Raw genomic sequence first — 27,520 nt, 5'->3', positions numbered from 1 at the left:
TGCAGGATGGTCCTGCTCTTCCTCACCTTTTCTTTAGGAAACCTTCTGAAGGAGGATTCTGAATTCCCAAGAGACCAAAGAGAAATCTCAAAATGTATCACTTTTATGGGACGTATGGTGTCAAATACTTGAAAGATATTTAATAGTGCCCTTAAATTAGACTTAAAATATTTAAGTCACTTTGTTTTTTTGTTTGTTTGTTTGTTTCTCAAGACTGAGTTTTTCTGTGCAGCCTTGGCTGTCCTAAGACTTGCTTTGTAGACCAGGGTGGCCTCGAACTCAGAGAGATCCACTTGTCTCTGCATCCTGAGTGCTGGGATTACACATGTGTGCCACTGTACCTGGCTTTAAGTCACTTTTCATGCAACAACAAATTAGAAAAGCAACTAAATATTCTAGTTCTAAATACTATGGTACACAGCTGTATTTACTTCTCTTTTAATCACAATCAAGGCTGAATAAGTCATAAATGTTATTAAATTCTTAGTAAAGGAACATGTGCAAAAGAGAGTATTGTTCAGGTCACTGACAAATGCTGCCAGATGTTTATTCTGAAGATCTTCCTGTCGGGAGAAACCCATCTGCCATCTGAGGCTTCAGTGCCCACTTCTAGCTCTTGCTAACCCACAGATCCTGTTAACTACATGACTTCATAAAACATACTGTAGGGGCTGGAGAGCACTGGCGGCTCTTCCAGAGGACCTGAGTTCAATTCCCAGCACTCATAAGGTTGCTCACAACTGTCTGTAACTCCAGGTCCAGGGGCTCTGACACCATCATGCAGACACACATGTAGGCAAAACACCAATGCACATAAAATAAAAATAAATCATTAAAAAAATATATATATAAAGAAAAACAAAGACTCACATCAGTCTGCATTTAGAAATAAACAAGTGCCAATGGTTTTACCTGTAAAATCTGAGAACCCAGAGAAGATTCCATCCTCAGTGTGGCAAGCTTCCATGAGGCTACTGAAGAGCGTGCCCACGGGGTCTAGGGGGTGTCCAACCCAGCCTTCCAGATTGGTTATGGAGGTTATGCTTTTATGGGGTAGCTCTGTTTAAAAAGGGAATCAAGAAATGGGAGATGGAGGAAGAGAAGTAAGGGTAATTCAGATGTGATTTAATGGCAGTACTCTGAAAACTTAGTAATTAATTCAGGTGGAAAACCTCTTTAGTTCGAAAAATTCAGCTGTAAGGTACTCTGATCTCCACCTGTGAGCTCTTCTGAGTTGTGAAGATCCATCTATCAGTCAATATAAATGGTCCGCACATCTGTTTAACATCATGTGCTAGTATCCCCAGGACTGCTGTGTTGTGGAGAGACAAGCTAGATGTGGCTTTTGATAAAAATGACTTTTTTCATTTACTTCACAGAATGTTAGCTCTTTCACGTTACAGTGATGAGGAAAAACCTTACAGGTGTCTTAGGGTATAATCTACTATAAAATGCTATTTGAATATGTTTACCAAAGTAACACAACAGTAGTATCTCTCTTTTAAGAGAAAATATAATAAAATCTATTTATCTGAAAAACACATTAACAAACTGACTATAGTACAGCTAGCCAGAGTCATTCTATGAATTTATTACTTCCTTGGAAGCCTTCTGACTTTGCATTATTAACTCCAAGCACACAAGAACTGTACATGGATGCTTATTTAAGTTGGGTTCTAGAGTCCTCGGAAAGGTCATCGTTCACTTGGTTTCTGCCACTGGATTTCATACGCATAGCAAGCGTGAGAAGCACAAGCATCACCCTTTGCTACAGCTAACACGGCTCCGTTTGATTTCAAAAATTGTATATGGTTAAAAGAACTGTGTGCAGACAAGCAAATCAATAGGCAGGCGAGAGATTTTAAAGAAATGCACCTTTAAAGACAGGGAGAGGCCATTTTCTTCCAGCATCACAAAGCTGACAAGCCACGCCAGAGGGCACTGAAGTACTCTGCGCTGTGTTCACTAACCCTGGTTCATTACAAGTAATTGCAAGGCACACCTTGACCTTGACAACAGCTACTAAAACCCCAGTCTTTAAAATTAGGACAAAGGACAACAAATCAGGGACAGACACAAGTGCAGATAAGTCCTAGCAACACCCAAGAATGCCTGAAACAAGTTTCATCGCATGTAGAACGGCAGAGACAGTGTCTGTCATGGCCCAGGCCTGGGCTCTAGCACAACTGACTCCAAGGCAAGCGCAGCAGTCTAACCTAATTGCATTCTAACTTACTTCAACATTTTTACACTTTCCTAAATGGAACATTTTTACAAAACAAGAGTTCAAAAACCAGTATTTCTCAGAAAAATTTACATGGTTTCTAAAAACAACTCAGACATGATCATCAGGGGCCAGTTCTTTCTATACAAAGCCCTGTGCATCCTCCTAGCACGAAAGCAATCCCTTACACAACTCACAAGCAAATGCCTTGGTCAGAGATGACCTGTGTTTAGAGGAGGAAGACTTCAGGAACCTTCCTACAGGGCCTAGCAGTGTGCTTCTGGAGAAGGAGCAAACCCACTGCATATTGAGGCCATTTGCATCCCAGTTCCATCTGCATTTTCTGCTCTGTGGTTCACACTGTGACTCTGGGATTATTTCCACTGTGACTGACAGTGCCAACCCACACCCCTGATAGTTTCAACATAGAGGAAATTAAAAAGTTACAGCCAGTACATGCTCCAACCTCCAGCCTATTCCAACAACTTTTCAGTATTTATCTGTACTCAAGGTGGGTATCTATCAAAAAATTAAAAACACAACTAAGAACAAAAGCCAACAGTTCATAATTTTTAAAACATTAGAGAAAACCAAGTCATCCCAAGAAATGTTTGCCTACAGAAGGCACAAAGAACGCACAACCAAGAAAGGCGGATGCACCTTGCTATCTGATCAGCAAGTTAAGGACCTAGTAACAGCTTTTTTTGTTACTATTATGGTGCTTATTCAAAATCAGAAGATTAATAAAGCAATATAAAGACAAGTTAAATGTGTCCTGTCATGTGATAGCTCATCAAATGTCATTTGTGGACCTTGAAAAACCAACCGCCCAACCAAACTAACGAACAAAGTGGGAGATGTTCTGATCACTTTTAGTAAATAACATACCCTCAAACATAAATTATTATGCCTAAAAAGTTATAGAGTGCCAGGCCCTGTTTAAGCCTGTCTAGGAATGAGCTGGTTTGATCTCTTCCAGAGACAAAGCCCCTGCTGAGACCTGCTCTGCAGAGGACGAATCTCAGTGATTAAGAATGCAGTCATGGGCTAAGAGGTGCCCACTTGAGACCCACTGCTGAGATCCAGGATGGGCAGCCACTCTAGAACTAAAACCAAAAGAAAGTATCTGGCTTCCATGTTAGAGGATTCAGACATATCACCAGCTATTCCAAAAATAAAAATCTCCTTAAAGAATTATGTAGGAAACCTTTTCTTTCAACATCCAACCAAAACCAAAACAAACAAACAAAAAAACCTTAGATTGCATTTTTACAGGTATATTATCAAATTAAATTTTTTTCTGTCTTTACCTTATGTGCATGGGTGTTTGGTTGCATGTTTGTCTGCGTACAACATGAGTGCATTATCAAACATTTAATAGTGCTGAGTAAAGCCATTTCTATGGCTGTACTTTCAAAAATCCATCTTTCCCAGCAAAATATAAAACAAGCTTCACCCTCACCAAGAATCCCATTCCAAAGGAAACAACCTCTTCCACAATCACCTTTTTTTTGAGTCCGGAACATTTCCAACTGTTTCTGTTGTTGTCGTCGTAATGTGTTCACAATAGCTATTGCTAGTCTCAGTGCTTCTCTGGGGTACCCATGCGAACGCAGTGCATCCACTCTTGCACAGGCTGTAGGAACATGTTCTACAACAGAAACCCAAAGGGGTCAAGTTGTCACTGTCAGACACAGCCATAAAGGCAGGCTGCTACAGTAGGACGTCTCTCCCTGAATGCCATGTAAGATGATACGGGAAAGCATTTCTGACCTTGGATCTGAATGAACATTTCAACCCCCTTTGCCAAGCATTCATCCATCTCCCACTGAATGCCTCAAGTCTCTACCTCCCACTCCAATAATGCTACAGAAACTAAACAAAGAAGTAAGTCATGGAAATGTCTTTCCGGTTTGGCCACTTACCATGCCAGAGGGGCCACCCTCGGGAGTCAAAGAGGGAGTTTTCAGCATCGTCATGGTAACAGTAGTTGGTGTACAGGTCACTGCTGATAATGTGCTGCAAGTGGCTGTCCTGCCAGTGGAGATCACATGCCTCGATGGCTCTTGTGAACACTGTCCGATGTGGCCTGTTCGATGAATCTGTGTTTTCCACAATTCAGAAAGCCGTGTCAGCTATTATTCATATGCAAATCAATCAGTCACACCATTCTGTGGCCAGATGCTCATGAACACACCCACATACACTGTCCTGCACCCCACAAGCAGAAGGGCGAAGGGTGAATGGATAGTCTCACATCCTAAGTGCTAGAAGAGTTTCCAGTCACTCACTTGTTTTATTAAACACAAACATTCTGCAGCCATTAAAGCTATGGTTAAAAGGCATCCTGCAAAAAGAACTGTCAAGTGTAGTCTCCATGCCAAATATACTGAAAAGAGGCACTCGGTTTAAAAAAAAATTACATGAAAACTCACTGCTCCCCACTTCTGAGGTGCTGGTGTTGGGCTGCCCCTGATGGGATCAACAGCTCTCACAAACACTATGCAAGAGATGCGACACCAGCCATGGAACCTTTCAGGAAGATGCAGTCAGCCTTAAAATTATGCGTAAGGGTTGTGCTTTTGGTTGTATTTTTTAACTATATTGTGCGGTTTTGCACAATTAAAACTATTATGCTTCTTGGGATATAATGATGAAATTCCACTTTATATCCCAAAGGGCATAAATGCATATCTTTAACATTTCACAAAGCCACACAACATAGCTACAAAACAAACCAGCGCACTTACCTTGCCCCTACAGGCTGTCTCCTGACTCCTGGGCAGGTTCCATGACTGGTGTGATGTCCCCAGCATAGTGTATGCCGGGGCATCACAAGAAAGCAGAAGCATACAGTCCGAAGGGGGTTCAAGGTTCAGGACCTGACGAAGAGAAGAAATGTTTGGGGAATAAAGGATCTTCTCACGTCAGCTCCTTGGGTTTCTCCACTCCTAGAGAGAGCACAGGCGCTCCCGTGCCCCGGCCCAGCTCTAAGCTTACCTTCAACTGCGTTGTGGGGCTGAACACTTTCACTTACATATCCTTAACTGTGCTCAAACATAGCCCCCTGCAGGGCTCTCCGAGACTCAACTAGAAGGGAGAGCTTCCGCTATGGCAAGGCTTTATTTCCTGTCCCCAGACCTCTGCCTGAGCGGACAGAAGCAAAACCACAAAGGCAACCGAGCTGAGAAGAGTAATCTGGAGAACTCACCCACTAGGCACTCTGTCCTGCTGGGGGAACCCAGCAGCAACACAAACACCATGACTTGTCATGAGCCCACAGCCAAGTGTCAAACACTCCCCTGACTACAGACGTAGCTAATGCAGCCATTTGCAATGGCTGTTGGCAAGTGTACAAAGACATTCAGGGTGGTCACATATCAACTTAGTTATCTGTATCTAGGGGAAAGATAAAGAGGAGCAGGTGATCGTCTGCTGAGACTCCTGGGGAGGATCCTTGCTAGCAGCATATGGATGACCATCCTGTAAAACTGGAAGGATGGGACCGACTTTTACTTGCCTTTTGCCATGCAAAATAAATGTGCTATTCCCAGGAACAAATTGGTTTTACAATCTCACATAATCAAATGCTCTAAAATTCAAGTTTTCTGTAGGTATTTTAAGTGGTCTTAGAACTTACTTTGTTTATTTCAAGTTCTGAGATAAAACTTAAAAACTAAAGTGACTTCAAAAGCCATTTGCTATTATGCATGCTGTAAAACAGTGAGTTAAGGGTTCCAAGTACTGATGGGGCCCTCTATCTGTGACACTAATACAAGCACATAGCGTGGTTTCATTAGAAGAATAAACTGACTGTTCCTGTGTTTCATGGCAGCACAGAGAGAAGTGGAGAACACACACAGCTTTTACCATTGGTCCAAGATACCAACAGAACTGATAGTCACAAAAGGGCTAAACTCTCAAAAAATTGTATTTAAATGACCATGAGGACTATAGCACATGAGAAGCAAAATCAATAAACAAACCGATAAAGTGTCTATAGCAATACATTTGGGAATACAAAAAGTGAAGAATTCTTACTTTAAAAAAACAACTAACAACAGAAAAGAAGCTGGCTTTCACTCTATGATCTTTGAAAGTCCTCCTGAAAGAGTAGGCTCTGGATGCTGTTACCTAAGCCTAACCAACCACCCTAGCCATGGTGGGCTTTAGGAGCCCTGTGTGCTCACTCTAACACATGTGTGTGAAAGACATCTGTCCCAGAAGCACAGTGAGCTCAGCGTGACGCACTGGCTTCTGGGCTCCACTCCTCAGTCCCCAGGCTCTCCTATAGAGGGAACACTGTGGAGTGTTCTAGGTGTAAGTAACCACAGCCTCTGTGGGTATGATAACCATCACCCTCCAAAAAGAATGGCTCTTCTCATACCCGCTCAGGAAAGCCTATGAGTTTCTGGCTAAAAGCAGACACCCTTTAGGCATCACAGCTACAAGCACTGCCTTTGGAGTTCCGACCTGCCTCTCTACACTGCTGAAGTCAAGCTGTAAGGGACACAACTGCCCTGGAGCCCTGGAGGCTAGGTCTGTTCCTCTTCTTTAGTGTGTATTGAGGTTTTGCCTCCTCCTGTGCCTGTGTATTGTGCCTGGTACCTACGGAGGCCAGAAGAGGGCATGAGATCCCATAGAACTGGACTTATAGATGGCTGTGAATTACCATGTGGGTGCTGGGAACTAAACACAAGTCCTCTGAAAGAGGAGCAAGTACTCTTAAAACACTGAGCCATCTCTCCAGCCTCCACCTGGTTTCTAAAGCCTACAAAATTTTCATATTAAATCAAAAGTAACATTATAAATAGAAAGCAAAGTTCAAAGTGTAGGACACATCAAAGGAGCAGTCCCCTCAAAATAGCAGTATCCAAAACTCCAAAAACAAAAAAACAAAACAAACAAACAAACAAACAAACAAAACCCCTCCAATTACAAAAACACAAGATTAGGGATGTCACCTACATAGACATCAGGAAACCTTTCCGTAGCAATGAAAAGAATAAATGTTGACCAATTACACTTGACAACTTGGAAAAAAAATGGAGCTCTGAGGGGTATATTTAATTATTAAGTAACATCACCATGAGCATGACATAGACAGGATGGACTTCAAATACTGAATTCCCAGGGCAAGCATCTTCAGGTAAACAGAGCCTGACAATCATCTGGCTAGGTCCTGGAACTTTTTTTTTTTTTGATTGGACAAGTCCCTGTGGGCTTCGTTTTTAAAGACGGAAACACTGTTAACATCACAAATGAACTCGACACATCACATAGCATTTTCTTTAAGAATATCAACTCCTCCATGGCCAGCAAAAGACATATTAAGTCTGGATCCTTCCAATGTTAATTACAACCCTGTTTCCACCATGTGGTTTAAATCCACACCAAGCATAACATCATGTGAAAATACTGGTACAGATTAGTGAATGATAGTAGATTTGTCTAAGACTTAACAAGTTAAGAATGTGATTCTGAAAAAGACCAGAAAATTCAGCAGTGTCTCACAGAAGAAAGTGAAGCCAAGGAGTAGTTTTGAAAGGACTTAAGAAAAACTGAAACAACAAGATAAAATAATGGATTATTCTGGAAACATGTGGGGGCATTTCTTGGTTGTCTCAGAGACTGAAGGGCACTATTCACCTCCTATGGTTGGGACTGAACACACTATGCAGCCTTTAACAATAAAGAATTTCTGTAAGGCAAGTGTCAACAGCATCACCCCCCCCCCCCCCCGCGCGCAGTTTCAGATCTCCTTGCTATATTCTAAATCTAAGAAATTAAGTACACAATAGCTCAAATATAAACTGACCAGCAAAGCCAGAAACTTCCTCTAGTTTCTCCACAGTTTTACACACAACATACTACTACTGTACTCTATCTTTTTAGTTAAAAAGTAAAATCCAAACTAAAGCATTAGTGGATCATTTTATTCCACACGAATATATAGGAACAGCATATCTATCTGCATTGTGTAAGTATTTTTAAATGCATACAATATTCTCTATTGAGATTAAAACACAAGCACACATTCAGAAGAAACATGTAATGTCCTTAAATTATGTAAGTCCCCAAATTCACTACCTGTTAACATTACAAGCAAATGCACAAAGCAGCAGCTAAGAACGGGAGCTACAGTGGACTCACCTTGGTTGGCATTTGCACCCTGAGGCAGAGCATTGGTTAGGTTGGGTAATTCACTGCCATGATTTCCATCTTCCCATGGGCAGACATCAACACTGTTCCATTTTTTCAGTTGTTTTAGCCAACTGGCCTTCTGTTCCAACTTACAGTGGGGGTTTAAAACTATACACATCCACAGAGCACCTAATATAAAGAGGAGGAAGAAATAAATTTTTAAAAATTATAAAAAGGTTCACAACTAACAGCTAAAGAAAAACCTTTGAAGCACTTCATGGTGGACATGAGTCTGACAGCTCTCCTCAGAAGACAACACACAGCCTCATTTGAACTGGAGACCGCGGAGCTGTTACACGTAAGGATGTGTAGTTCACAAGCTCTAACTGCCATCACTTTCTTATTTGAATTATACTGCACATAGAAAAGTCAGTAACACAAACAATCGTAGGGTTCAATTTAAACAGAGTGTAGACATTGGTACATAATATACTGTTCCACATCATTCTTCCCCAATTAAATTTACTTTCAAAGAATAAAACTATACTATGGATGGACACAGGCTCTTAGCTTCTTTAAAATAATTTCAAACACTGTTTATTACTTAGAAGTCACAATTATGTGCACGTGTATGTACATTCTTACACACACACACATATATATACACACACAAACATATATGTAAATGGAGGAATTGTTTAGGCTCAGAAGTCAGTAATAGCTGGGGTGGTGGTGGTGGCACACGCCTTTAATTCTAGTATTTGGGAGGTAGAGGCAGGCGAATCTCTATGAGTTTGAGGCCAGCTGGGTCTACAGTGCAAGTTCTAGGACAGCTAGGGCAACACAGAGAAGCCTTGTTTCAAAAAACAAACAAGTCAGTAAGAAAACATTTTTTAACAAATAAAACTTAAAGCCAGGCATAGCGACACAAAGCTGTCACTTGGGAGGCTAAGACAGGGGGAGCTTGTAGTACCCAGTGAGTTCCAGACAGTGAAATACTAGCTCAGAGACAACCAAATAAAACAAAATTAAAAGTAAGTTACATTGAGCACACTTTCCTAAGCAATCTAATAGGCATCAATCTTCATATGATCACTGAATGTTAAAAAACATACTAACAAAATTTTCACTAGTTTTTCAAAAGATAAAAATGAATTTAAAGGAAAGGAATAACTCCTGACCTGAATAATAAGATAATGGTGAATATATTGTGCTTTCTGCATAGTTTAAAAGGATAGCTAATACAAATATTTCACAAATTTTAAAATATTAATTTCTCAAAAAGATGATACCAATGCCTCCAACCGTTCCCAATACGTGTTCTCTAGGAGGTATGTGTGGACACCTGTTTCGATTAACCCGTAAGCTGGGTAAGAAAGGTAGAAGGGAACAGGATGGACAGTGTTTTCTTTGCCCAAAAGTGATGTCTAACAGTCTCTCACATTTAGTGCATCTGATACTGTAAGTATAAAGTAGCTTAAAAACTTAAAACGGTCAAAATAAAATACACAAAGTAAAAACAACAACAACAAAAAAGCCAGCCTCAACTCTTCTAATCCACAGATATCTAAACCTACAGTTTAAAAAGTTCAAGTACCAGTTAAACAAGAAACACAGTGAGCCAAGATGAAGTGAGCTCAGCACAGCCACTCTTCCTGAGACACAGCAGTGAGCTGGAGAGAGGAAGCAGGACAGGGGAGACCTATGTGGCTGCTATTTCCCACCGCCTCTTCTCTGCTTCTCCCGGATCTGACATAAGATTAATAGCTGCACTCAAGGACCTCTGCAGGGCACGTCAGTGATAAACCTGAAACTTGATTTCCCCCAGAGAGTACTGGGAAAAAGAAAATCCTGACACTGGAGCTCCCACCCCAAAAGTGTTGTTTCAAGTTATGGTCCCATCACCTTGGTAGGTGGTTTTCATTTTTTCCCACTCTTTAGGGAATTTTCATCAAATCCTGATTCTAACAATATTCAAAATGTCTAGACTCTAAAATCGTGGTTTACAACAAAGCAGGAAAATGTGTCGACTCTCAAGTGAAAACTCAACAGATGTCAAGCAGGATGAGCAAGACTTTCGAATTAAAGCCTTGATAGAGACAGTAACTGTTCTGTGAGAAGATGGTAAAGGCGATTAAGAAAAACACATAACCAGATCCTCAGTAAGGAAATGCAAACTATAAAAGAGACTTACATAGAAATGTTATAAATGAGAAAACAGTATATGAAATAAATTTACTGAATGGGACCAAAAGCTGAATGATGATGTCACAGGAAAGAGCGAGCTTAAGGAGCGACAACCAGGAAGACGCCGGGATGGCGTTACACACACTCTTAAACAGGCAGGCAAACAGCAAACAGCAAAGGCTTGTTAGCATTTGTGTCACTGGATTCTAAGGAAATGAGAACTTTGAAAGAAAGAATTACTAAAACCTTTTCAGATTTGCAAAATGGTATTAATTTACAGATCTAAGCAGCTTAGTCAACCTCAAAAAAGGGTCTGCCCAGACAGAACCATGACCAACCATAGCATAACTAAACTGGTGAAAAGCAAGATAAAAAAGGGCAACAAACAAACAAAACAATCTAACAAAAACCCAAAACCAAATCAACAACCAAAAATGAAAATCACCTATAGAATAATGGTTCAAATAACTACCGATTTCTCATGAGTGATCACATGGGACAGACCATAATTAACAATGTCGGTGGAGTGTTAAAAGGAACTGAAAACCAATCTAGAATTGACACTGGACAGTGATAGTATTACCCAGGACACGTGGGGAAATACAGACATCTTCAGAACAAAGAAAACATGCAGCATTCATTGCTAAAAGGTCTTTTCTAGGGGGGAAAAAAAAAAAAAAAAAAAAAAAACGAACAACAACAACTAAGGTCAAGTATTCCCGAATAAAGAGAAATAACACCAAAAAGAAAGTTGAGAGGATAAAGAATAGCAGAAACGATGTCTGAGGAAATAAGAATTTTTGCCATTTTTGTTCTTTGGAAATATGTGTGAATAGTCAAAATTTCAAACACTGTCCCATGAATTTTTAAATGCATAAAATATATAATACATACTAACAACTTTAATAGATTAAGGTATCTCTGATTATTAGATTTTATATTTATGTGGCGAAAGGTTAACTGAATAGTAGGTGTAGGCATGTTTGCTATAATGCCACTTGAAAAAAATACGAGTTAACAGGATAACCAGAGTCAAAATTTTAAAAATAGAGTTATTTTTTAATTTAAATTTTAATTAACACATACACCCCCAAACACAGATGCACATGTGTGTATGAATATATAGAAAGTATCTATGTTCTAAATGTACCAATTAAAGGGGATAATCAAGTCAGATTAAAAGCTAAGAGCAATACCATGTTGTACATAAAATATAACAAGCAACGTAAAAGGATTAGGAAGACCGTGCCACAGTAAAGCTGGAGGAACTGTACTGCAGACTTGAGCCAGACTTTACATGGTGATGAATGTTCTCCCTAAAGATACACTCCTAAGCTGTACTTAACAAGGCTTAACACATAAGCAAAAATAAACAACTGTAAGGAAAACACAGAAACAGTTTAGTTTGTTTGTAGACTTCAATATTCCTTTCTCAATAATTGGCAAAACTCGTGGACAGAAAATTGGCAAATAGCTTAACACTATCAAGCAAGTAAAATAAATCAAGGTGGACCACACACCTGAAGACCAAACTGAGGACCACAGAGCTTCTAGTTCCATGCCTTCAGCTAGGTGAAGGATTATCTAGAGTACCAAAGGCAGGGAACGCAAAAGAAAGACTAAGGAAATGGGCTCCAGCCAAATTAAAAACTCTTCTCTACAGAGACAAGAGACTGACAGGAAATCATGGACAGGGCAGGGAATCACCAAGTCACCAGTGTGACAACGAGCAATAATGCATGCCCTAAAGCCCTCTCATAAGAAAAATGCTTATAAACCAACAGACTGAGCACAACAAACACGGGTGCTGTAAAGAGACTTGTAGGAAATTAAGTAAATACTGAGTAAAAGAAGGCACTCTGAAAAGGCTTCCCAGTATGTAATCCAGCCAGGGGACAGCTAGAAAAGGCAAACTAATGGAGGTGGGGGAGGGTATCAGTGGCTGCCCCAGGAATCAGGGGAAAGAAAGGCACAGAAACAGGAAGAGGACAGAAAACATTTAAGACGGTGAAGGGACTCAAGAGTACAAGACTTGAAAGGCAGGCATACGCCGCGACGCACTCATCCAAACACGTGAGATGCACAGCACTTAGTGTCAACTCTCCTGGAAACCACCGGCTTTGAGTGAAAACGTGTCAGCCTAAGTTAATCAGCTGAACAAATACACCACTGATGTGGAGAGTGCTAGGGAGGAGGCGGGGCTCGGCATAGTGGGGACAGAAACTTCCCACTCACATAATCTGTAAAGTGTAAAACACTGTAGAAAGATAATTCACCAAAGAAGCAATAAAGACTGACCAGCCTATAAAAAACAAACATGCTCAACATCAATAACTAAGAAAATTTAAGTTATAATCACAGTGAGATAATCACTCCATTACAGTGGTTACAGTCAAGAAAAAAACAAAAAAGCTTGGCACCTGCAGGCAGAGGCAGAACCCTCATAAACTGCTGTGGAGTGGGGAGTAGTGGGCAGCCACCTGCAAGACACGCTTACCAAACGAGCCAGAACTCATTCCTACACATTTTCCCAGGAGGATTATAAACACATTCCCACAAAAACCTGGAAAAATATGCCTATAAAAATTTGACTGGGGGGGGGGGGGAAGTGAAAACAATCTGAATGTCCTTCCACTAGTGAATGGACCAACAAATTATGGTATAACCATATAAAACAAACTAAGCCATGGATATGCTACACAGATGCAGAGGCACCCTGGTTAGTGAGGGATATATTTTAATAATGTTTCTGTAGTTAGTGCTCACAGTATACGTTTCATAGTATAGAATGGTTAACATCTGTGTGTGACACAGGGCCCTGAGCCTGATCCCTTGCACTGAAGGAAAAACCAAGTTGCCATTTACTGGGTCCTCACTGTATGCTATAAAGGACATGTAAAACTCTGCAGCCATATCCCATTAACTTATTATAGTAATTCTCTCCAACACCATTACTATTTCCATGTTGAATGCCTTAAGTCAATCTGGTTGCTGTAAGTACAGTTCATAGTCAGGAGAACAAGAGGCCAACGAGCAAGATCACAGTTTCAGCAACTTTAGCATCCAGTGACAGGACCTTCCTGGAGGACCGCCCCTTCCTGAGGCATCCTTGTGTGGCCTCTTTCAAAAGGCATTAATTCCATCCACTAGCTCTCATGGTCTAATCACTCTGCAGGGTGCAGCCTCTGAGTGCCTGACAGCCCAGATGCCCACATGTGAAGCTGGGCTGGTTACAAATAGGAGAAAAATCAAACCCAGCAAGGCGAGGAGCTGAACACTAGATCCTAACTATTCTTGGCTCATTTCAACGAGGATTTCTATATGGCCTCAGCTTTTTATGCTCGAATTTCCCTAATTAGAAAATTTCCATTTTTCAGGAGAAATTCTTTTTTCAAAAGCTAAGTCTTTATTAATTGGCTTGTAACATCCTTTTATTGCTCACCTCCCTAAAGAGAGGTTTCATCCTGAATGGGTGTTCTTAACGCTAGATTCAAGTTTAGTGCCATAATAGATATGGTCTTTTATCTTAACAGTCATGACTACAAAGGCTGTAATTAGCCTTAATAACCAAATTAACCAAATTGAATAAGTCATTCTCCAAATTTTATTAATTCAGGGTCCCACTTTGGGCATTTATCTCTGTTCCCTTCAGTGTGCCTGAAGTTATCTTGTCGCTATAAGAGTAGAGTTCTCTGATGATTAAACTTCACTCCAGGGTCTCTCTGAAATGGTAACCCTTTCAAAGATTCCATGGCAAAGTGGTGAGAGTTGGGTATAAGTCAGCATTTCCAGGGTCCTGCAGTGGACCTGCAGGACACACAGTGAGAGATTTCTGTTTTTTTGTTACAGAGAATGCTTGGTTGTTACAAATCACAGTGAAAACAAACTCCATATATTTACACTGATTTCTTTAGGTTCAATACCTCAAAGTAAATAATGCCAATATCAAACCAAGGGGCTAGCAGCCAGATTCAGAATTCTCTTTGGCACATCTCAGCTCTAGCTTTTTCTACCACTGTGGTGATTTGAATCAGAAGCATTCCCTATAGGTTCAGGCATTTGAACAAATGATCCCCAGCTGGCGTACCTGTTTGGGAGGTTTAGTCTTGCCGCAGGAAGTGCTCACTAGGGGCAGGCCTGGAGATCAGATAGCCTCACCGGAAGTCCAGTTCACAGTCTCTGCTTTGTGCTTGTGTTTGAAGGTGTGAGATCGCAGCTTCCTGCTTCTGCCACCACTTGCTGTTATATGGACTCTTGTCCCTTTGGAACCAGAAGTCATTTTTTTCTTTCATAAGTTATTTTTGGTCATGCTGTTTTATCACAGCAGCAGAAAAGTGACTAGGACAAAAGTTGGTGCCAGAGGCTGAGTGGCTGTTGTAAAGAACCTGACCATGTTTGTTTGCTTGCTTGTTTTTTAAAAGATGTACAAGACTAGAACTTTGGAACAGAAAATTGCTTGAAACCAGAGCTTAAAGGTAGTAAATTCAGTTAAGAGTCTAGAAACAGTAGTGCTGAGAGCAATGTAAAGTATGCAGGCCCAGTTCAAGGGGCTTCAGATGAGAAACAGCATTAGTGTGGGGGTTAGAGGGCATTCATGTGGTATTGTTGACAAAGAATCCAGCTACCTTCTGCCCGTGTCCTGAGAACTTGCTTGAAGCTACATTAAAAAGCAATGGGCTAATTTCTTTGGTGGAGGAGATTTCAAGACTGCATAATGTTGAGTCTGTGTCATGGCTGCGTCATTTCCCTTCTGTGGGCCTACAGTGAAATGGAACAAACAGTGCAGAAAGAGATACAAAATGTGGTCTGGAAAGAGAAAGACCACTAGAAAGCTCAGCGTTTAAACCAAGGCATGTGCTGAAAGAGAGGATGCAATTGCTAAAAAAATTAAACCCGTAAAAGAAGTCCTTGCTCTGCACTGGAACAAAGGCAAGGGTGTTCCCTGGACAAGCCCCCACTCAGTTAAGCTTCCAACTTCTACAAGTGAGCCTAAGGCATCTTCTGCTCCCAGAAAGCAACTGAGTAAAAAAAATCTACAGTTGATGTGATAAAGGGGGTTAGAGAGACCATTCCAAGTTGGCAGCCAGACTTGGCAGAATTTTCCACGTGGTACTGGGTTTAGTGGTATGAAAGTCTGTGGAAGAAAGAGCCACTGGGGCTGGGCAGTACATGGCAGAGGAGTGCCTGAATGAAGGCCCTAAGAGGGAAGAAGCTAGAAAAGGGCACTGACGGAAGCCGTCCCAGTGAAGTCTAGATCGTAGTGGAGATGCCAAGATGCTAGGGTTGTGAGTAGTGAGACATCTGCCAAGGAGAGCTTCATACATGGAGAATAACTAGCTCAAGAATCATGTGTTGCAGACAGCAAAGCCTGCGGGGTACTGCCATCTGAGGTCTTCAAAATGACAGTCCCAGACACTGAACACGAGTTACAGGATTTGGTTTTTGTCCGGCTGAGTTTTTGTCTTGTTCTGGTCCAGTATTTCCTCACTGTGCCCCAATTCCTCCCTTTTGGAGTGATAATGTATTTTCTGTGCTATTATATATGTTGGAAGTATGGAATTTGCTTTCTTTCAAAAAATGTAGGGGGTTATACTTTCAAATACCTCGAGTCTCAGAAGAGACTTTGGACATTTAAACTGTGTTGAGACTGTGACAGACTATGGAATTGTTTGAAGTTGAACTATACGCATTTTTCATTAAAATATGGCATGAGCCTAGTTATGGGGGCAAGGAGTGGAATATGGTGATTCAAGTGAGATACACTCTGAATAGGCTCAAGCATTTGAATCCCAAGTCTTTTGTTTTTGTTTTTCAAGATTTTTCTTTTTTTAAATAGTCCTGGCTGTCCTGGAATTCGCTTTGTACACCAGGCAGGCTTCAAACTCAGAAATCCACCTGCCTCTGCTTCCCAAGTGCTGATTAAAGGCTTGAACCACTATGGCCAGCAGGCTCAGGCATTTGAGTATCGGGTTCCTGTTGCTGGTGCTGTTTGGAAGGTTTCGATGGTGCCACTCAGGAAGTGCATGAGAAGGAGGCAGGCTTTAGATCATATAGCCATGTCTTACTTAGTTTGCATTTCCTGCTTGGGGCTTGGGTTTGAAGATGTATGCTCTCAAACTCCTGGCACCTGCCACCTTGCCTGCCTCTTAGTACTCTGAAACTGTATGAAAGCCAAAACAAACTTTCTTCTCCAAGTTCTGTGGTCCTGGTGTTTTATCACAGCTCCAGAAGAGTAACCAATACAACCACCCTGCATGCATTCATCTTCCCCTCACCTACCCTGCCTAGTCTTCGCTCAGTGATCTTAGCCAAACAGCATCAAGGAAGACAAGCCGAGGAAAAGTACAGACTCTTGGGTCTACTCACAACCAGTCTGAGAACATGGGCAGAAACGTGCAGAACACAACACAAATTGTTCTCACAGTCTTTTTGATTACGTCAGTATTCTGCCAATAGCAAAATACTAGTGAGGCAAGATCTACCGTCAGTGAAGTGGGTGACACGAATTAACTGCGCCCACCAGCTAGCTCCTTCTAGAAAACATTCAGACAATACCATTTTGCCCCACCTCACATCCTGTTTATTTTCATCAACAAGTAATTTTCTCATCAAAAAGCTCTGGTCTCAAAGGAGTGAGTAGCCAACTGACTCTGAACGAGTCCACTCAGCCTTTGTGGTGTCCTTTTCCTAACTGAGACAATAGGGACAATGACATCTTCCTAACTCATCGGGCTGTTTTACACTTCCGCTTCTGCTAACTGTAGACTTCACATTGCCTCAGACAGCCACACTTTACACAGAAACTCCATGAACAGACTTCCAAGATACAAGAAGTGGACCCTGCTGGTCTCTTATTAAGGTCTTCACCCACAATCAGTCTCAACTGATAAAATTTGCCCAGACTTCAGAGAGGAAACACCGATGCCATACCACAGAGCGAGGAAACACCGATGCCATACCACAGAGCGAGGAGCAAACACTGTGGCCAACTTAAGCCTATCACAGTTGCCAAGCACTTAAAACCTTGCTAGATTATGCCATGGGAAAGTATTGGCCACTTAATTGCCATAGACGACCATCTAGTCTTTAAATATGGTAATTTTATGTGCTTTTATTTTTTTGTAAACACTAGCTACAATTTTGCTTGAAATAAAAAAATTAACTAGTAGTCAGCTAACCAACTATTACATTAAATTTGTAAGACTTTATTCTCTATTATTGTTGAAATTAAGCTGTACCCTGCTCTGTTACCCCAAACTGTGGGAAATTTGGTTTGTTTTTTAAGCCTATGCCTCAAATTGAGAGACTCCACTGGCAAAGATTGATCAATGACTTATTCCCGGGTCTATAAATGGTACCACCCTGTAAATTATCATGCTGAATTGCTACTATAGGTATAAACAGATGTGTTGAAATCCTATCAGGAAAATTAGGACCAAGAACTCATTAAATATACATCACTAATGAAAAGGTCTAACCTCAATTGGTCCCTGTAAAGAAGTGATCAACAAAGATGATCAGTCCATTCCATGATGACTTGGTGTGTGCATCAAGGCACAGACAGGTAGAGAACTCCTGACCATACCTGCAGAGTCAGCCTGGCTCCAGTCTTCTTGAATTGCGTGCTGTCTGTGTGACCTCCTGGTTCTCTGTCTGGACCTGCCACCATTAATTCTGTTCACCGTATGTTAGTCTGGACCCGTCCCTCCAAACCCTTAGCATCGCTTCACTCTTCCAGCAAAACTGCCCCCGATGCCACACTCTAACAAAGCAGCACATTGTGCAAAGACAAACTTGTTTCTTTCTTTCTTTCTTTTTCTTTTGAGGGCTGTCCTGGACTCACTTTATAGACCAGGCTGGCCTCGAACTCACAGTGATCTGCCTGCCTCTGCCTCCCGAGTGCTGGGATTAAAGGTGTGTGCCACCACTGCCCGGCAACCTGTCTGTTTCTGATGCAGTGCACTCGTGACTATTACTCATTATCAACAACATTTATAGATAATAATTTTAAATGTAACAAATATATTTATGAAAGGTTTAAAGTAGCATATTAACTATAATGAAACTTTAAGAGTGACAAACACTTATTTCTGAATCTATCTGCCACAGACATTAGCCCTTCTTACTGGTATTTTTCTTTTTTCTTTCTAAACTGTGACCCAACATTTAGAACAATGGCTCTCAACCAGGGATGACTCTATGCCCTTCTAGGAGGAATCTAGCCATATGAGGTCATATATGGTCAGATATATGGTCATATAAAGTAAGGCCCAAGACACTAGTTAAACATCCTACAACACATAAGATGAATAAACCTCGAGAAGTGAGAACAACTCGTGCATGTGTAAATATTATTATCTCAAATAATCAAATTCAAATAAATCACTCAACAGATGAAAGAGCTGTAAGCCAAACAAGAAGTCATTATAAAAACGTAACAAAATAGAAGGTATCCAAACACACTGCATTATTATTACACGCTGCTTTGTATGCAAATTTTATCCCTTCAAGGAAAATCCTAACAATATCAAGTTACACATGTTGGGTTTCTAATTAGATCCTACATTTAACGTTTTTAAATGTCTCTCTTCAGGGTACAAAGAATTGTTCCATCTAATTCAACTAACATTTCTAAAAGTGAGCGGCATCTGCAGTTACTCACCTGACAATAATTGCTGTCATTTCACTGAATCTTTACCTCACATTAACCCTGCTTTAAATAAAACATTAACCCTGCTTTAAATATTTACACAATTATCACGTTACCTTACAACAAACAAACAAACAAACAAACAAAAAGCACTACTGTGTAGACAAAGAAACTAAAGTTTAGAGAGGTGAGTCTCCTAAACGAAGGAGTAAGAACCCCATCCCAGGTTCACGTTCAATATCCTTAAATACTACAGCAACTTAGCTATCTAGCCGAGAGTTTCAGTTTAGACTTATGCAAATTCCAAGACTGATGATTTTATTCTTTTGACAGAATCATTTCATTCTTTGTATTTTAGAAGTATAAATATTTTATTAACTAAAATTATGAGTATCCTGAAATACAGTTAATAACCCTGAACTTCACTGAAGTGTGTTCTTTCAAAAAAATTTTTTTATTGTATGTTTGCCTGTATGTGTGTCTTTGCTGTGTGCGTGCGTATGTGTGTGTCTGTTCCCTGTGGAGGTCAGAAGAGGGCATCAGACCCTTTGGAACATGAGGTATGGGTGGCTATGGATGTCTGAATGGGTACTGGGAATCAAGCCTGGATCCTTTGCAGAGCAGCCAGTGCTCTAAGCTAATAAGCCATCGCTCTACGTCCCCTCCCAACTGTGTTCTTATATACTCAGATCATATAAAGGAAAGTACATCCAACAAGAACCACAGGTCCATCTAAATAAAGCCCAATTAAACAACATAGAACTGCAGTTTTTCAGAAGTGACAGGCATAGAAAATAAATTCAGTGTTGACTAAAACAGTAGATGAACCAACACCAGCTAAACAAAGGACTCAAGACTCATTATCCAGGTCAGATGACATCTGTTTTGTCTGGAAACACTATGGTCTGCTCTGTTAGAGTTAAGTCTACATCAGTGTTTCTGGGGTAATTCGTGTGGCTGAGCACGCTTTCTACCTGGTGGGGTGTATTGCAGGATATGGCATTATGAACAGTGAGCAAATAAGTGAGCTGTGGATACTTGCTGTTCCTAACTTCACACGTAGTTCCTGTTCCTTGTGTTTTGTTGTACTGCTATCAATTTAGTGATTAAAAGCCATAGATTTTTGTGTGGTTTTTTTTTTGTTTTTTTCTTAAAGGGAAGAAGGTAGATTAATTAAAATAAAGCTGTTCATCTTTGGAGTGAAAACCTTGGGAGTCATTTATAAATACTGCTCTTCTCCCTCATCTCTAGGAAGCTAATGGCGCGGATGGTACTGGGAAAGCAGAGATGGTGACAATAGGGGAAAAGGCCAGACCAGTGCAAGGCAGAGGAGCCAGACAAACATTACAATCTCTAACAGAGACAGTCAAAGTCTAAGGTTCATTTTCCCTTTTTCTATATTCATTTTAAAAGGTGCTGTTGGATGCGAAGTGCAGTATCTACATACTAGTGCCATGTAAGGCCTTACACAGTAATAGCAGGCAAAGTAAAGCAATCACTTTTAGCATATCCAAGGGTTCAATGATTATAAAATAATTCACAATATTTATTTTTGTTCTCAGAGGCTATTATAATAGTATAAATTTCATGCATGATCCAATTATCTAATCATATTTATTTAGAGGCCATGAAATACCTAATTGCAGTCACAAATAGGAGATCACTGGCATAATTAGTTGTGCTAGCAAAACTACAGCCACAAAACTTCTTGGGTCAGACCACATGAAAACCGTGACTCTAATTATGACAGTGTTATTATCAGCATAATGAAGTTTTAATACATCGGTCACTCCATGTTTGAAAAGTTAAGTTTAACTGGCAAAACAGTCTTCTTTAAATTTGATATGCTAGCTTTTAATTTATGAAAACATTCCTGGAAAAATTTCAAGATCAGACCCGAGGGACATAGTGAACCAAGTTGTAAGACTGCCGGGGTTATGCATAGCCAAACTCCCGCTAAATGGCACACATTTAGGTATCACACAGCCTGGCCTCTAGAAAAGATTTAAAGGAAGTTTCTTTTTATTGTCAAGAAGGAAAATAGTTAAAAGGAGTTTGCTGACATCCTGGACCATGTTCATTATCTAATAAACAAGCTGTCCCACTGCGTTTGATCTGTCAGTGCTGTGGACTTGCCCTCATTAGGAGCCTCACTCTGTAGGAGATCACAGAAACAGCTTCCACACCCTCAGCATCTCTCTCCTTTTCAAGGAAAATGAGGAAAAGGAGACCAGAGAAGAATCAGAGAGAGGCACTGTGGCAGGCAGTGGTTTCTCACTCTGAGCTGGGATACAGTCAATAGAGGAGGTAAAGGAATGTGGCTATATGACTGAGCATCTTCATAAACAGGTCCATGGTTCACTCAAGGGTCATGAATTCAACTCCATATAAACCTATTTCTGAAAAGACTCGGTTGGCAAGTAACTTCTCCTAACAGTGACTTACTTCATTTTAATGTATGAAATGTACATGATCAATCCTCAAATTGTTTCCGTGGCACACTTTATATGATATAATGCTTCTGCGGTTGTCTTAGGCTGCCTTTTATTTCTCATTTATTTATTTATTGTGTGTGCTGACTAGACAGCAAGGCTGTGAGCTCCCCAACTGCAGCACATATACACGATGGTAGTACAGAGCACTACAGAGCACACAGTAGGTAAGTAGGTCCTTGCTAATCTGCCTGTTTATTCCTCTGGCGAATCACTTACTCATATTTACACTGAAGTGTGTGTGCCTCTGAGCTACTGGTAAAATCCTCTTCCTATTGCTAGAGAATTGAGAACCAATTAGGACAGAAATCTACCAGACTGACCAGTGCCGATCATTCTAGAGTATCAGTGGTCAAGTGAACACTTCAGCACTTAAATTTGTGTGAGATACCAAAAAAGGGGATGGGGAGGGGGTTCTTGCAATAGTCTGACTGGAACACCAATTTGTTCATAAAAACGATTTCGGAACGCACCGACTTTTCTGTGGAGTGCAAAAAGAACTTATGGTGGGTGCTGTGCTCCCCAGAGAGCAGACTGTGTCATTTTGCTCTAATTCATTCTATTACTGGATTAAACTTTGATGTATTGGTCTTGACAAGTGCTTCACGCTGACTGTATCGTGTGTGATAGTATAATCACTCCCCATGCATTTCCCACAGGCTGCATGATTAATGCAACAGATTACCTGCAGCATGGATGGCAAGGGAGAACGAGTACCCTCCCGTACTCTAAACTGCTTGTCAGGACATGCATGTGTGTGCATGCACACATGAGCACCCATGAATATCCTGGGCAGAAAAGCCTAAATAAGACAAAACATGGGGGAGAGGAAAACTGGTAACAGTTAATGCTTTCCAAGTGTTTACTATCACGGCTTCCAAATGGGTAGATGGCATTGTGCCTCAATTATTCGTTCACTTACATTTTCACAAATATGTATTGAGCACCAACTCTATGCCAGACACATTTTTCACTTTTATAGAAAGAATAGCTAACAGCATGTACTACTTTCAATGTTCTAGTTACTTGAACAAAAGAGAAAAAGATGGTATAACTAAAAACGACAGGGATTAAAAAAAAAAAAAAAGAAAAGAAAAAGATAGCCAGAGGAACTATATAAGCATGCTGGTGACAGTGTCACGGAGGGATGTCTGTGCTCTCAGCACTACGGTCACAGCATTTCTCCTAGCATGACTTTCTCTCTGCTTCAAAACTGGGACCTGACTGGGACGTCCAGCCCTTTAAGCCATTTCAAGGCATCTGTTCAAATCCCCACCGTATGAATGCTTTTTACATTCTCCGCTACGTTTGCTGATGAAAACTTTGGAATTTACTAACATACTCCAGAACTAAAGGAGTCAGCAAAAGGTAACTGTCATGGATCAAAACCAGATTTGCCTCTGAACTTCAAAGGTTACCTCTGCGAGAGGAAGCCCAGTGACTCACTCACATTTCAGATCCTACCTCTGCTCCAGGTTGCTTTATCACCAGGTCAAAGGAAAAGACACAGGCCCCAGTGGGCCTGTCAACTCACTCCAGTAAGCTAAGGAGACAAGCAGCAGTCTCCTACTCAGGCAACACTTTTTAAATTTAAATTTTGGAATTCTAAAGAAAGTCATTAAAACGTTATGAAATCATCAGACAAACCTGTAGTAGCCTCACAAAATGTTCACTTGCTGCAAATTATTTAGCATTCTTTCTGCTACCAAACTGTATGAGAAAGCTGTCTGTGTAAAATTCAAGTCATTCTTCGCTTTATCTCAAGAAGTGACTATTTTAAGAAATCACCATCGAAGATAGTGATTATCAAATATAAATTCTAATCTTAGGATTCTATTTCACAGAACTGTTCCTAGGAAGCCTGGCATCCAACAAGGCAAATCCCAGCGCTGTGCCTGAGTGGGACCTGCCTCCTGCCTTGCATCCTTCTTCTTGCATCCCTCCCCTCCCCCTTCTACCACTAGGGCTTTGCTGGACAGTGCTGCAACCTCACAAGGAGGTCAAGCACGGCCCATACGCTTGGATTCTCCATCCTTACAGACCTGCTACTAAATGAGACATTGGCATTTGTGATGCCCTTTGCCCTGTGCCAGCACACAGAGAGCCACCCTGATAGCTCCTTCTGGCCCACCTCCCACTGCTTCTACTATCTAATCCCTGGTATCCCTAATTCTCTGCAAAGCCCTTGCAAATCCCAAATGGCTTAAGATGGGGTTTCTCAGGCCTCAATGATCTCTGTATGCTGCTACATCAAGGGGAAAAAATGCTCCACAGCCTTTCTTTCTTCACTCAACCTCCTTCTATGTCAGCGGATCCCAACCTGTAGGTCACAACCCCTTTAACAAACCTCTAGCTCCAAAAATACTTATGTTACAATTCACAATAGGAGTAAAATTACAGCGGGGAAAATAATGTTATGGTTGGGGGGGGGGTCACCACAACATTAGGAACTGTACTAAAGGGTCGCAGCATTAGGAAGGCTGAGAACCACTGCTCTATATGCTACAGCACAATAATATTGTCTAGATCCACAACCCAGCAGAGGCATCTTGACTGCATTCCTCCTCCACGGCTGTTCCTTGGGGAAAAGAACAGTGATAGTTCTCAGGGAGAAGAAGAGAGTGAGCATAGGACTTTCCTAGGAAACCGTTTTAAGAGGGAAAGGAGGACACCTAATGCCAACTCTGAGATTCCTCTGAGCCACTGACAGGGAGAATGTATGCTAGAAATGAACTGCTATGGATCAACAACGTTCAACCAAGTGAGGAGAGTCCATTTTTGGTATAAATAATGCTATACGTTATACATACATGGTTTCACTTCAACAAACCCTATCTTCGTTTCTAGCCAGATTGCTACAGTCTATATTTAGAATAGAGGTTTATAAAACCACAAAAGTGAAATTATTCTAAACCATCTAAATTTGTTATAAATGATTTAATTGTATATGCAGATCATTTAGATTACAGTATCTTTACGAAACTCCAATTTGTTCTGTAATGAAACTAAGTGACCTTTAATGACCTCATCTAATCCCTTGAGCCTATTACTTCCTATTAATACATATTTACAGTTTTTCTCTTTCCTACATGGGGTAGTAAATGGATAATTAAACCCTAGAAACTACAGTCAAAAGAAAGACAGTTCAGATAATTACAAGGGACGTATTTATCATAGGTTTGCTCACTGTAAAGAATGTTCTTTCCTTTCTAACTTCTGGTTTAAACTACAAATTACTCTGTGAAGCAGAGAAAATCCCCCTCTCCTCTGAACCCCACAGCAAGAGAACACACAGGACAGGCCTATTGCGGGAGAACAGAGTCATATAACTACAGAAGCCAGGCCCTGTAGAAGGACCCAGCAGCAACCGGACATTCTGACAACAGTGCTGGACAGAAACACCCCATTCAGAGCCACAAGCACACAGGGCCTGGCATCCAGAGAGAGCTGTGAATTATGCCACAGGAAGAAAAGAGACTCAGGGAGGCGCACTCTGCCCCAGGCGGGACAGTCCATGAACTCTACAGACTGCATGAGATCAAGTGGTGTCACCAACTCCATGACTGCCATCAGGGCCAGGTACATGCGAGGACAAAGACGCTGAGCAAAAGGTCTTCAGCAACCTGTTACCAAAGGAGACAAGAATACGATCAACACGTCACTGGACCCCAACGCAAGCTTGTCCATCTGCATTTGTGATCAGCTTATTAGTAAGCTATCACTGCTGCTCTCTAAGACAGCATGAAGCTGTTCTTTTCCAACGTTGTTCCTAACAATATTTTAGGAAAAACTGATGTTGTCTAGGTAAATGCTATGGCTACACTTTGTCTTGTTTGCAAAATTAGCACTAACAATTACACCTACATCAAAGAATTGCTTTAAGGGTTAAGTAATATAAAACATACAAGAAACTGCTGAGGTAAGTGATTGAAAAGTAAATGTGGTCAATTGTGCTATCACCAGCAGCTGAAGCTGAGGTGCCCAGCTGTCTCTCTGTCTCCCTCCTCACTTGGGTAAAGCACCAGTGAACAAGGCTGGACTGGAAACCCTACAGCTATTGTTTTCATAGGGACTACCTTTCCCACGGAGTCTACCCCTGCTTTGGTCCACACTGCTTCTTCCCTGCAAATCCTTTCCATCAGCACCTTACAAACCACACTCAGGTCAGTTTCTACCATCAACGGCTTCCTGGTTCATTATAACTGTTTTAATTTACATGTCTCCTGGTGCTTGCAAGTCAACTCCCTCCTTACTATCAGAACCATTGCTAGTGTTGGAGTCTAGACCCGGTGCATCCGCTCTTCTGGATATAGTGCTTTGTGGCAACTGAACTACGACTTCTGGGAAGAAGGGGATGGAGGTGTCAGCAGCACATGCAGTGGTGAAGCTCTAGTCTTCCTGTGCCCAGGGGAAGACAGACTGACAGATGACAAGTAAGCCCTGGCGAGCAGTTCATTAGGCCAGAGCTCTGCCCTGACAGTTGTATGGAGGTTTCCCAGTCTGGGCTGACATCCTTCTGCTGCAAGGGCATTCTGGGATTGCTGTGTGCTCCATGGCCTAACGCTCTCTAGTTTTCAATGCAAAGCAGTAGGCTTCTCAATCGGTTTTTTAACCATAACTGACTTCAATAGGTGTCAAGGCAAAATTGAATTTGCCATAGAAACTGAGGGTGGCAGTTATTAAGGCTGCTGCGTTGAGAGATGTAAGATGGTATTCCCCAGAACGGGCCATTTAGATTTTTTATTTCTGGCTGTGAACAAAAAGCATCCTACATTAAGAAGATATATTCTGAATGTGTGACTTCACGACACCAGGAAGGTGTAGAACTGTTATTTGCATCTAGGATGCAATGAGAAATGAGAAATATCCTTGGTCCAGGAAGCCAGTCATTTTTAGTCTATTTCCATAATTGTGGCTCCAGTTAGAGGGTCGAGGTCTCTGCTGGTGACTATGGATTTACCCTGATTCCCAGTGCCCTGGTCTACACAGCATCCACTCAGTCTCACACCTGAGGCTAGAACATGACAGTCTTTATTCTTTGAATGAAACTAGAATTACAAAGAAACATTTAATTCTGCCTATTTGTGCTCACAAAGAAGTGGGTCCCCAGAAGGCAAGATGTGACAAGAATTACAAGAGCCACCATCTTGTCCTCAGGAAACACAGGAACAAACTCAGTATGGGGTTGTTCTGCTCTCGCAGCCCGTCTTCTTCCTGTGAGCAGAGCTCATGTACCAGACAGCAAAGCTCGTGATTTTCCTCCGAGAGAAAAGTGTCTCAAATGTGGGGAACGGTATTCTATACTTGAAAATGAAAAATTTAAAGAAGTTTCCCTGTGACAAAACTGTAACTAAATTCCATTTAACTGTTTCCTCTAATGACATCCATTTTAATTAGGTGTTAATAGACTGGCAGCCACAACCTACAGCTTTATGATGCAAAGTAAAATTACAGTCTTATAAAACATTTAAGGAAAGAGACCCACCAAAGCCTATGAGAGGTTACACTACATCTCTTTATCCCTAAAGACCTGCATGGTAATTAAGTGCGGTGAACAGGGATCTCTTAGGGCTAACAGTAGGTGTGTATGCCACAAGTTGGCACTGGGCTGTTCCTTTAATCCACACTTTATTTCTAGGATTTGTTTTCCAGAAAATGTGTGTCACTAATACAGGCTACAACTTCAGCAATAGGTGTTCAACTCATTACTGAATGCATGGCCTTGAAAAAACATGGCCGCTGCTCCACCATTACCATGGGGCTTTCTTTTCTGTCTTAAGATTGTAATGCAGATGTCCCTCCCTAGCTGTCTATAATATAAAA

At 41.2% G+C, this 27,520-nt stretch overlaps 1 protein-coding gene across 1 annotated transcript in view; it reads right to left on the bottom strand.

Moving 5' to 3' along the window:
- Zswim6 (zinc finger SWIM-type containing 6) overlaps window positions 1–27,520 on the bottom strand; it is a 171,101-nt gene that overhangs the window by 14,875 nt on the left and 128,706 nt on the right. The window contains exons 5-8 of the mRNA XM_051172422.1: window positions 8,378–8,557; window positions 4,150–4,326; window positions 3,729–3,875; window positions 913–1,059 (exon numbers count right to left, since the gene is read on the bottom strand). Coding sequence (XP_051028379.1) covers window positions 913–1,059; window positions 3,729–3,875; window positions 4,150–4,326; window positions 8,378–8,557 — 651 coding nt within the window. The remainder of the gene's footprint in view (window positions 1–912; window positions 1,060–3,728; window positions 3,876–4,149; window positions 4,327–8,377; window positions 8,558–27,520) is intronic.

This window comes from Acomys russatus, chromosome 30, assembly GCF_903995435.1.
Source record: "Acomys russatus chromosome 30, mAcoRus1.1, whole genome shotgun sequence".
Classification (NCBI taxonomy): Eukaryota; Metazoa; Chordata; class Mammalia; order Rodentia; family Muridae; genus Acomys; species Acomys russatus.
The sequence above is the reverse complement of the archived record's forward strand: the minus strand, read 5'-3'. Positions and strand labels throughout refer to the sequence as shown.